At 42.7% G+C, this 12,404-nt stretch overlaps 1 protein-coding gene across 2 annotated transcripts in view; it reads left to right on the top strand.

The window, feature by feature from the left end:
* Positions 1-7,351, top strand: part of LOC119140615 (E3 SUMO-protein ligase PIAS2-like) — a 32,370-nt gene extending 25,019 nt beyond the window's left edge. Inside the window, exons 12-14 of one of the 2 annotated variants that reach the window (XM_037372099.1) lie at positions 155-288; positions 4,998-5,035; positions 6,731-7,351. In XM_037372099.1, the coding sequence (XP_037227996.1) occupies positions 155-288; positions 4,998-5,035; positions 6,731-6,793 (235 nt within the window). In that variant the 3' untranslated portion in view covers positions 6,794-7,351. Of the gene's footprint in view, positions 1-154; positions 289-4,997; positions 5,036-6,704 lie in introns of both variants that reach the window. The other variant, XM_037372098.1, reaches the window with a different exon arrangement.
* Positions 7,352-12,404: the final 5,053 nt, after the last annotated feature.

The following is a 12,404-nucleotide window of genomic DNA, read 5'->3' as shown; positions in this document are numbered from 1 at the left end:
GACTGTTATGAAAGAGGAAATCATTGGAATACTTTGTAGCGAGTAGCTGCATCATAGCTGTGTTGTAACATAGTGAGTGAGAGTGCACAGCGGTGCATAATTTCTCTTCTATAACGGCCAGGTTGTTTGTAATTTCCCATGCTGTTTAAAACAGGGTTCTCATGTATCAGCCATCTACTGTGCCTGGCGTGACAACTGTTGATGCTGCTGCTATTCCTCCTTCATTAACGGACTACCCAGTACCATTCCATCATCCACCGATATCCAGTATTTCACCAGACCTACCAGGTAGGTGGTGGCTATTTTTAATGTCTATGCTGACAGCCTTATTACTTATTTCTTTTTTACCCACCCCACAAATTAATTGGAGAATTGGTCAACTTTTTTCCTTAATGGAACAAGACTATATGCAGTATTGTACTGATGTGATGTCTAGATGAGCCCAGTACAGGCTGTCTTTCCAGCTTCAGATTGCACTTTGCAACAGTGATGGGAAAAGCATTGCTTCTGGGGTATGAATTGGTGCTTTGGAACAGCAGCCAGAAACCCTTCTTGCTATATTCAGTTAGACTTTGTGTAAACATCCGGTTGTTCTGTGTTGTAGATGCGAGGGAAGAGTGGCTGCTTTATTTAAGTGTTATAGATACGTGATGGCATGCTCATCCCAATGCTAGATGTAGAGATGTTCTGCTAGCTGATTTTAGCAGTGCTCTGTCTAGACTGTATGAAAAGGTTAAGGTGAGCTACAATGTGTAAGCTGACCTCTATTGACTTTCTTTACCTAGACCCTAAATGCCTATGATGTATTCTTCAACACTGCTGCTAAATATCAGACAAAAGGTGGTGATACCGATTGTTTTCTATCCTGGCTCCTTGAAAAGAACACCGTATAGAGGGACTCTGGGGTTCTCTTTGCCGGCTGTAATGAACCCAGAGCCCAGGAAATGGTGACTTGTGGTTGTTGCGACAGAGGGAAGACACAGTCACTCAATATGAGTGATCAGCAGACTTCGTTTATTGTGCCTTACAGTCACCTTTTATGCCTTCTTATAATTAGCTCGTACATATTACAAAAGTTAAGCTCATTATTGGTTAGTTGCCTAAATACCAAGCCCACCCCTAGTTTCTCTTCTGTAGTTTTCTGTTCCCACCTGCAACATTCTTTTCCCACAGCAATCTTCCTGTTACTGTGTAACAAGAACAGCCAAGGACAGTGTATTTTTGCTTTACTTCAGATAAGCTGAGAGCGATGTGCATTTTTGTCCAGCCAGCTGGACTATGTCTATGTGACCCTTTTCAGCTAGCCAGTTATCCACAATTCCCCCGTTTTTATTTTGGGCGACACAGGCTTGGTTGACCATTTTCAATAACAGCGTTTTAACACAGGAAAATACACAGCCAACTTATAAAATCTCAGTTCAGAAGTATAATTCCAGAAATACTTGAAAAATAAAGTTAGCTTGAAGCTTTAATTTAGATGCTCTTTCTGTTCCAGTGATACAAAAAGTTTAGAAACATTCAAAGGTAACTTTAAAGTTCTGAACATGGACTAATGCAAGCTCAAAACCCAAAAAGAAACCAAAATGATGTTTGACTAGAAATATTTGCAAATATTTTAGTGGAAAATCCCTGACCATTAACAATTTTCTGTCCAAATGACAACTGCCCTTATGCAACCAACCAGTCCATACAATTTCTGAAGAATACCTCATTGATATCTAAGAATTAACAAAGGGAAGAAGTTAGTTCTAAGCTATATACATTCATAAGTGGATTTTTCAATAGTTACATACAGATTTACACACTAAGCCATAATGGCTTGTAGGTGATACACACAAGAAGAGTACGTTGCTTATCTGTCTGAATGTATATGCTAAATTTGACAACTATGCCACAAGCCAAGCCTACATGGGTGCTGTGTGTTATGCACGTTCCTTAACAAACAGAAGTATAATAGACAAATTCCCAAGATCTAGTCCCCAACCTGATTATATTATTTTGTAGCCAATTAAGGAAAATAACACAAATGTGCATATCTACATGTGCACACACTTTTTAGTTCAGAACCAATCTGTGATAAAAGGCCTTAGCCTTATGGCATCATCGAATCTTAACGAGTACAGTAATTAAAAATGCAGTCTTACTGTAAGTGCGATTTATGCTGACATTCCCTCAAATGCTACACGTTAGTATTTCTCACTCAACTGCCTCAAGTTAAAATAGTAGTATTTGTTAATATGTATTAAAAAATCATTAATTCTCTACAATAGCAGTTGACTTCCATAACACTATGTAAGCAAAAGAGGCTTAAGATGGGTTTTCTGAATACTAACAATTTATTTTAGACTGTCTAAACTCAGGTCTTGAAAGATTTCACTCTGCCAGACGTAGAAACACTGTTGCACTCCAGTTGTGATATCCCTTTTCCCAAGTTGTCACATGCACATCTCGCTCAAGCAACATTATTGTCAAAGTTTCTCTCTGCTACATAAAAGCATATTGCACTTGTAGACATAAAAGACAGCACCCTTACTTAGATTATTACCTTATTACCTCATAACTCTTAGTATCTCTGGTTTCATCACTTCAAAAATTCACCAGAAGCAGATAAAACCACAGCCTCAGACTAAACTACACCTTAACTGCTGATTCAAATAAAGGCATTCTCTTCAGATATGCCTAATGCTTACAAATAATTTTGGCTGGTTTTGATCAAAAAACTATTATTACAATAATGATCAAAAACAATAATCCCGTTTGCAAAATGCCTTTAAGCCAGCCTCCTAGTCCCAACCAATTTCCACATTCAGAATACTGCATGAATACAGAATAAATTATCTCCATCAAGGCAAAAAGGCTTCTTTTTAAACACAGAGATGTTTGCTAGTTCAAGGCAGAAACCCATTTCTTGTAGGGGACATCTGAAGCACTTTTTTTTTTTTTTGTGGGTTTGTAATCAATTCCGTATTTTTCCTTGAGAAGCTTAAGCTGTTCCTCTTGTTTCAGGAGTGTTTCCAACTCTGTGTCGAATAGGTCCGTATTTCCCAAAAATATCATACATTTCCTCCGCTGTGATTTTATACGGCAGGTTCCGAATATAAAGGACCCGATTGACCTCTGGGGGCAGCCAGATGTTAGCTCGCTTGGCCGCTTGCATCGCCATGGCGCCGATCGGAGCGGGGGGGTGCCGCCTTGGAGAGAAACCGCGGCCGGGAAGGGGCCTGCCGGGCTGCGCGCAGCCGCTCGCCGCTGCGGTCCTGGACGCTATCCTATACGCTAATAACCCGAGGAATTCTTTTTTACAATCTGTCTTGAACGCTCCGCTTTTCTAAAAAGCATATGAGCGAATCATATGTCGCTTGTCTCCCCATACCTTCGTCAGCGCTGTTGCAGCCTTTGTGAGACTTCGGCGACGCGTGGCCGGCGGGACCCTCTGTAGGTGCTCCCGGGCGCGGGGACTGTGCCCTTCCGCCTCCTGTGCTGCTTTCAGGACCGGTACCCGAATCTCCGTCGAACCGTGGCTCGCAGGTTCAGCCCTCTCTAGGGTCCCTGTTCAGGCGCCGTTTGTTGTGACGGAGGGAAGACACAGTCGCTCAATATGAGTGATCAGCAGACTTCGTTTATTGTCCCTTACAGTCACCTTTTATGCCTTGTTATAATTAGCTCATACATATTATAAAAGTTAAGCTCATTATTGGTTAGTTGCCTAAATACCAAGCCCGCCCCTAGTTTCTCTTCTGTAGTTATCTGTTCCCACCAGCAACATTCTTTTCCCACCGAAATCTTCCTGTTATTGTGTAACAAGAACAGCCAAGGACAGTGTATTTTTGCTTTATTTCAGATAAGCTGAGAGCGATGTGCATTTTTGTCCAGCCAGCTGGACTATGTCTATGTGACCCTTTTCAGCTAGCCAGTTAACCACATGTGGTGACAAGTGTCATGTTGGCCTCCTGTACTTCTCTCTTCCCCCCTCCATTGCCTGTCTCCATTTCTTCCCTGCAACATCTCTGGGCTTTTTACTCTTCTTTCAGCATTAGTTTGGCAATGGGATGGATATAATTCTCCTTGGTTTTCTGTTTTGGTCCCCTTACTGCTCCCTTCCTCCACTTCTTCCTTGTTAAGGAATCCGTTTTCTTCCCAAATTGGGTGAGCTGAGGGAATGGAAGTCTAGAACTGCCATCCATCTCTATCAACCAAAGTTCTAGAATGTGCAAGAACGAAAGCAGCTGTCAATTCTGTAAAAGCAGCTGAGCTTAAATCTCCTTCAAAATTTTTCTCTAATGGAGAAGAGATGCCACTAGCCAGAACAGCTGGAGGTGAGGGGAGAGGGAGAGAGTAAGCTTACCATTTCTTTCTGTTGACATAGCAAACACAAGGCCAATATTTAGAAACCATTTTTAACAATCTTGCCCTAAATGCTTACACACTATTGGTGCAGAAGATGGATGCTAGTTGTCACTGCTCTTAGAGGATATACCTTGAACTACTTGTAGTTTCCTCTTCATTCCTTTTACTTGTCTAGACACAAAACGGGGACAATATTAGGAATGTTTCCTTATTGGCTGCCTGTGGGTGGAGGAAGAGACCTGCTGCTTGTTTTTTGGACTTGTGCATGTTGTGACTTCATTCCAGCATCTTTTATGTGATGATACTCTTCATGTCCCAGTTTGGCCAAGTCAGGTACAACATGCAGTGAAACTTGCATTATGAACCAACAGCTCCAAATGGCAACCTCCATCTAGGCAACCACACTGAACCACCCTGCAATATCCAGTGAATAATAAATCATTGTCATTCTCATTCTTAAAAAGAGCCACTTGTACTAAACTCATTTTGCTGCTGCCTGAAGTAGTCGTTGAGAGTGGTGTCACAGTGGTATAGTCCATTTAGAAACTGTAACAATTACAAAATCTGTTCTACGACCACAAAAATTCCTTAAACTTGTTGTCTATGAATAAAAACAGCTCATCAATTTATTATCCTTCTCTTCTTTCTAGGTCCAGATTTTCTTTCTCTAATCCCAGTTGAATCACAGGTATGTTTCTGAATTGCTGGGGAGTTAAAATTGCCAACTCTGGTTTTTGTGATGTACTGTTAGAGTATCTACTAGGGTGCCGTCATCTGTGCCGTGTTTGCAGTTCACTTGTTTAGATCTGACTGCAGAGCAGGAAAATCCCATTTTCCCAGTGAGAAGTGGCAATGAAGGGTGCATTAAGGGAGGGTTTGGCTTAGCCTTACTGTGATAGCCAGGCATGGAGACCCACTCTTCATCAATAGTTTGCCTTTCTGAAGCAGATACTTGTGCAGCACTAACATGAATACACCCACCACGTTACCTCACACTCTTAGTTCATGCTGTGTGTCTGTAGGTTAGATTAAGCTCTGTAACTATACTGCAGTGATTGTTTCATTGGTTTTGATATTGGTAGGTGAGTGTTTAAAAGGAAACACTTTCACTAATTTGATGGGCACATGACTGAACACTTCTATAATAAGTCTCTCCGTGTAACACTTAAATCCCATCAGCTTTGGATTACATGGAAATTGTGTAGGTCAAAACTAACTAGGTGGTGCTTTTCCTTCCCTGGAAACTTAAACTCTATGCAGTTAGGGAGAACAATTCTTACCGTGATCAGATTCTTACACAGATAGTCTAGGGCTGAAGCGTGGGGGAGTACCAGCTCCCTAAGACAAGAGGATCTGAAGCAGACCCTCTGTTTCGTCTTTGTCACTAGAAGACAACAGGAATAGGACTCTGCAGTAGAGTTGACTTTCTGGTGCCTTAAAAGCAAAGGATGAACTTCCTCCTTTTCTTTCCACTTACTGCATCTTGCAATACTCTGTGCCTGACCTTGAGATCTGAACTGCCAAAAGTGGGACTAACAGAAGTTTGTTGATGTGGGAGACTGGAAGCAGGTATGCTGCTGGGAAGTGTCCACTTTGGACAGTTCAAACGGTTCAGGCTCAGTTCCAAACATATGCCCGAGACTGGAATCCGCAGGGTAAGAGTGCAAGGTGTGCTGAGCGGTGTGTGTGCGGATGAGTGCCTTACATTATCCTCCTCTGACACCTGTGGCAGCCTTGTCCTGTTTCTAAATGCTTAGAATGTTCAGCTCTGCTTTGAGAAGGCTTGTTTTCCACTTGAGGAAACTTAAAGCAACTTAATTTTTTCTTGATCAGGGCTCATTTATTACTACTAAAATGTGTAGAGACCTGCCTGTACCCTTGCAGGTAGATGTGGTGCAAATACTGATTAGTACAGCTGCTGCCATTTGAGGGGATGAAATTATTCTAACCTCCACTGAAGTAGCAGAATGCTTTTTGCTGCCTTTCATGATGAAAGGAGCCTGAAACATGCAGTTGTGCCCAGTAGCTATGGGCAGTGAATATTCTCCAGATAGCTTTGGGTTTTTTATGTGGACATGATAGTGTTTTTTTTAATGCACTAGTAAATGCTCAAGCTAACCAGTTAGTAAGAACCAAAATAAAAAAAGGGGGGGGGGGGGGGAATGATGAGGGAGAAGGGCTCGTGGCTACCATTTCTGCTTGCTTGCTGGTTTGCAGAACTCTGGTTTTTGCTCTGCATGTTTTAACAAAGTTCTGCTAGTACTGTTTTGTGCTTGTTGTAGGGAAGATGCATCTTCAGAGCATACATTTCTCTTGTGCAGTTAGTCTCTTCAATCTTCATTGTTTGTTTCAAGCAGTACTGTCCTCCTATGTTTTTGGATAGTCTCACCTCAACCTTAACAAGCAGCACACCTGGCAGCATCATCACATCAACCAGTCACCATGAGAGCAGCATGCATGTTAGCTCCTCCAGCAGGAGCGAGGCAGGAGTGATAACCAGCAGCGGAGGCAGCGCTCCCGATGACATCATCTCACTGGACTGAAACAAGGGGCAGCATGGGACACCGGGAGAAATAGCACAAAGCTGCTGTTTGCATCTCTGGAACTTCAGCATCTCTGAAGTTAATTCTGGTATTTATTGAAAGGATTTGCCTTCTGGAAAATGGCGTGAATTCATCTACACTAGGAAAAGTGATAGATTTTCTCCCTTGCTCATTAAATGCCTGGATAGGAAAGGCCCCTTCAGAACATGCTTTTATGCTTTCAGCTTGTTCTAGGGAAATAGTCTTTTTGTTACTGGGTGGATTCCACGAACGGGTTTAAATTTAGTTGTAAAACATGGCAATAATGTAAAAACTCCCTTTAATAAAGGCAATTAACCACTCTGTCCAGGCTGTTGTTGTTGTTCTAAAGGTGCAGGTGTGTATGCATTGGTGAATTTTTAGTACTTTTACTGGGGCCTGTAATAGCTTCACTGTCTTAAATGAAGTTTTTGTGAAATGGCTATGACTTGTCACATGTCTCTTGTTCCCCGTTTCCACCTTACCAGGGGATCTAGGGGAAGCCTCTGTAAATGGGATTATTTTTTTTCCCCTTTCTGATTTTATTCTTTTCACAAATGTAACAAGATCCTAAGCTGTAAGGGCTGCTTAATGTTCTTTGGGCTGGGGAGGGGACAAACTCTATACAAACCCTACATTACATAATATTTGTGCTGTCATGTCAGAATTAGGACAAAAACTCCAAACTACACACTTGAGCTATAGTAGAATCTCTGGTTTGGTAACTTTAAGAGGTGATTAAAAAAAACCTGTCAAATTCAAATTTGGGGTGGTCCTCTTGGAAGCTGCCACCCATCATCAGGTGCTGAAGCGAAGCATGTTCTTTCTCTGGCAGCTGAAAGGAGCTGGAATAGGAGTTCCTTTCTCCAGTGCAGGATTGTTCCTTAGGATTTCCTGCTCATGGCTTCTGTCACTTGCTCACAGCTTCTGCTTGGGAATACTGTGCTCTGACCTGCCCTGGGGAGGCTTCTCTTTTTGGAAGAGGAAAGCTGTAGCTGCACAGTGTTCCCCACCTAAATGGAGTTGTGTGTTTAGAGCTTAATGATGCTTTGTCCCATGTTTCATGGCCTCCTAATCATGGCTTTTCTAATTTAATGGGAATAATTTCCTCCTGTTTTAATCAATCTGATACTTTGTTGTGTGTATACAGCATCTTCCCACATACCTCTAAGGATAGCCTCAGCTGTACTGCATGTGGAAGAGGTTATAGATCAGGAAAATAAAGTTGTTTCCATGGAGCTGGCATAATGGCATTGCCTATACCTGTTGACATAGCAGCTTTTCCAAGTGTTGTGTTTCCATTAACTGTGTTTGAGATTATCCCTTCCCTAGTTACCAGCTTTCACTTTTTGTTAACTTTTCTCTTATGCCTGTAGTTGGATGTCTGGTGTTTTTTGCCTTCTGTTACTGTTACATCCTGTATCAACATTTCTTATCCTTCAGTCAAATACCTGTATCGTAACTCTTGTCTGCCCTGTACTCCCACCTTTAATGCTGCATTACTGTTCCTCATGGGCTTTTTTGTATGGTCTTTCACAACAGTCTTCACATGTTGGTCTTAATACTGTTTCCAGTCTTTCCTCTCCTTTCCTTAGCTGTTTGATCCTTAACAGGTTTTAAAAATCCATTTTAGTATGATTTATTTCCAATAAAGCCATGCTACTCAAGTTTTTTTTCCTAATGGCCTGCAGCAGATCAGTGCTTTCTGCATCACAATTGCACAGTGACTTGAACTATAAAGAGAGGGTGGAGAGAGGTTCTGGAGTCATACCAAATAGTGTTTAAAAATGGTATCTCTTGCTGAAGTACTGTTTGTGCTCTTAATGTCAAGGTGAGGTGTGACTCAGGCAACTACTGAAATGGCTGAAGGGGTGTAAACATCTCACGTATCCATGTGTTAGGAGTGCTATTTTTAGAACACTTGCTCTAAACTGTTCACAGTACTATAAAACTAATGAAATTCCAGCTGTATTGTGCCCTATTTTGTTAGTTATTAGGTCAGATGTAGGGCTGTGCTCCCCAGCTATTTTGGGCAGGTGCTTTGCAGCATTTAGCTTTAAACCTTTAGCCTTGCGACAGCACTGTCAAATGGTACTTAAGGGGGGGGATAGCTCAAGTGCCTTGGGGGAGAGCTAGGCTGTGGTGTGAGGCAGGTGGTCAGGTGAACAATGCAGTTTCCCTCCAGTACTGCTGTACACACAGGGGCATAATTGAGGCTTGTGTGATATCTAAATCTTTTAATTCACTTGAGCTTGTGGATGATGTGTATCAAGGGGTTGGAGTACTGCGGTGCAGTCCTGTCACCCATTTGATACACCTTCTTCCACAAGACAACAAAGAATTGACTTTGCTCTAAGCAAACCTGTCCATTATGGCTAGATGAGGTTTTTGGTTGGGTTGTTTTTTTCTTCAAGTTCTGAAATGCATTGGAATGTCTGTTCAAGAGTTTCTAACACGAGAGAAATGCTGAAGAAAAAGTTAGATGATGACTCACCTCTGTTTCCACTGTGGAAGTATCTGGTTACTGCTTTGAAGCAGACTGTATCAAAGATACCCTCAAACCAACTGCAGAAGGAAAGTAAAGCTTATGAGACTAATACAGAGGCCCTCTGCTGTGCTGATAGCCAGCATGCAACAAGTCACACTGCAAGAGTTAGCCCATTTCTTTTTCCCCTACCCATCCATTTGCTACTTCTGTATTTTCTGGAAGTGAGCAAGCTGCTAAAATACCTGTTACAGAAAGGCTATACCTGATGACTACTAGCCTGAGCTTGCTTCTGGTTTTTATACTTCCAGGTCAGATAAAGCTGTCTGAAACAATTGTGAGCCATGTAGGCAGGGCTTTGCTGCCTAGCGAGCCAGCCCCAGGGTGTTCTGCACCTGTCCAGCAGCAAGAATTCTAGCATTTCTTAGGATTTTCTGTATCTGCCCTTAAACCTAGGTGTTGGATGCTAGAAGGCTTACCTGTAACCACTGGCCTCTTGCTTTCAGTCTTCAAGAGTGCAGAGGATTCAAGTTTGGAAATGAAAGAATGCATCTTCTGGCTGAGAGGACAAAACCTGACAGTACAACAAGAATTTCTGCAAGAGCAACAACAAATTTGGATCAGGAAACCTGTAAAAAACACCATTAGTCTTAGGCAACTGATTTTTATTTTTTTAATGTGTTTTAGACCACAGATGAGATATAGGCAACAACAATCCCATAAGTCAAAAGAGCATGTCATTTTTATTTCTGTTTTTAGTAGGTGATGATGGCATCATCACAACATGTTAATGCTGTGTGTGTATATTCAGTGTGACGCTCTAAAAACTTGCCATTTCCTTCCTGGTTTTGTGAGGAAATGGTATGAGGACAAAACTGGGCAGTAAATCATGCAATGTAAAACAGAAGTAATTATAATTTATCTAGGAAGTTATCCAGAGGTGGAATACCCTCCTTCAAACCTTTATGTTTATGTGTTTTAGCCACAACTTGCCAAGGATGAGAATTTGCATCGGGAGGATCTCCAGGCAAAATCTGCCAGTGATCAAAGATGCACTGCAGAAAAGCCTGGCCACCAGTGCTGGATCTCAAGTCAGCAGTAAAACCTAGTGGGAAGGAAAAAAAAAATAAAAAGGCATGAGCCAGGGACAGGCAAAAATAAAACTGACTCATTGTGGATTCTTGCACAGACAAAACCCTAAAAACGCTCTCCCAGAATTCAGGCACAGTGCTGTTAGGAAACTGCTACTTTGCAGGTGGTTCTTTCAAGCAGGGAAAAATGAAGCTAGCTCTGAAGAACGGCAGGAGGATCTCATGTGACCAAGTAAACTGGCAATAAAAACCCACTGGTTTCTCTGTTCTGGGCTTTTGTTTGAGAAACTATTCACAAGGATCATACAGCTCGATTCACAAATTATATAAAATGCTTCTAAATTCTAAAGGAAATTCCAAAATCCTGTCAGAATAGGTTCACAAAAGACACACAAATCTTTAACAATATGTAGAATATGTTATTTTAGTGAACAGGCCATTCAGATTTGCTACCTTCTACTTTTGTCCCACCTTTTGCACATTGTTCTTCATAGAATCACATAATTGATTGAGATGGAAGGGACCTTCAAAGCCCACCCAGTTCCACCCCCCTACCATGAACAGGGACACCTTCCACCAGCCCAGGTGGCTCCAAGCCCCATCCAGCCTGGCCTTGGGCACTGCCAGGGATGGGGCACCCACAGCTGCTCTGGACAACCTGTAAAGAATTTCTTCCTAATATCCAATCTAAATCTCCCCTCTTCCAGCTTAAAGCCATTCCCCCTCGTCCTGTTGCTACAGGCCCTGGTACAAAGCCCCTCTCCAGCTTTCCTGTCAGCTCCTTTAGGCACTGGAAGGTGCTGCAAGGTCTCCCCGGAGCCTTCTCTTCTCCAGGCTGAACAACCCCAGCTCCCTCAGCCTCTCACAGCAGAGGTGCTCCAGCCTCTGATCATATTTGTGACCTCCTCTGGACCCACTGCAACAGGTCCATGACCTTCATCTTTTGGGGCCCCAGAGCTGGATGCAGCACTGCAGGGGGGTCTCACCAGAGTGGAGCAGAGGGGGAGAATCCCCTCCCTTGACCTGCTGGCCACACTGTCTTTGATGCAGCCCAGGATACCCAGTTGGCTTTCTGGGCTGCAAGTGCACTTTGCCAGGACATGTTGAACTTCTCGTCCACCAACACCCTGAAGTCCATCTCCTCAGGGCTGCTCTCAATCCATTCTCTGACCAGCTGTATTTGTGCTTGGGGTTGCCCCGACCCATGTGCAGGACCTTGTGCTTGGCCTTGTGGAACTTCATGAGGTTCACATGGGCTCACCTGTCAAGGTCCCTCTGGATGGCATCCCTTCCCTCCAGTGTGTTGACTGCACCACACAGCTTGGTGTTGTCGGCAAACTTGGTGAGGGTGCACTCGATCCCACTGTCCACGTCGCCAACAAAGATGTTAAACAGTTCTGGTCCCAGTATGGACCCCTGAGGAATGCCACTCACCACTGGTCTCCACTTGGACATCAAGCCATTGACCACAACTCTGAGTGCAACCATCCAGCCAATTCCTTATCCACCAAGTGGTCCGTCCATCTTATACTGCAGGATTTTTCTAGTCTCTACAGAAAGTACGGCCCTACTTTATAAGAGGGATAGCCTTCCTAAGAGCTAACCTGCTGAACAAAAAAAATTGTCCTTTATACGCCCTTGCAATCAAATCAAGACAAAATATTACCTTCTCTTAAAGACAGGGTCCAGAACTAGCTGGCAAAATGTCCTTGGCAACTTCTTTCCATCTGGGCTAGTGGCAGATTTGCTGAATTTTCCAGTTGCTGGATCAAAATATCTAAAGATTATGTTTATTTTTACTCATCCAGTTTGAACTTGAGGAGTACCCACTTTTCCTGCAAATTTCCACTCAGTTATTTTTAAAAGAAAACTTTGTAAAGTTTCACATTTAAGCAGAGATTAAAATAGCAGGAGTGGCTA

The sequence above is a fragment of the Falco rusticolus genome, chromosome W (genome assembly GCF_015220075.1).
Source record: "Falco rusticolus isolate bFalRus1 chromosome W, bFalRus1.pri, whole genome shotgun sequence".
Lineage (NCBI taxonomy): Eukaryota > Metazoa > Chordata > Aves > Falconiformes > Falconidae > Falco > Falco rusticolus.
The sequence above is the reverse complement of the archived record's forward strand: the minus strand, read 5'-3'. Positions and strand labels throughout refer to the sequence as shown.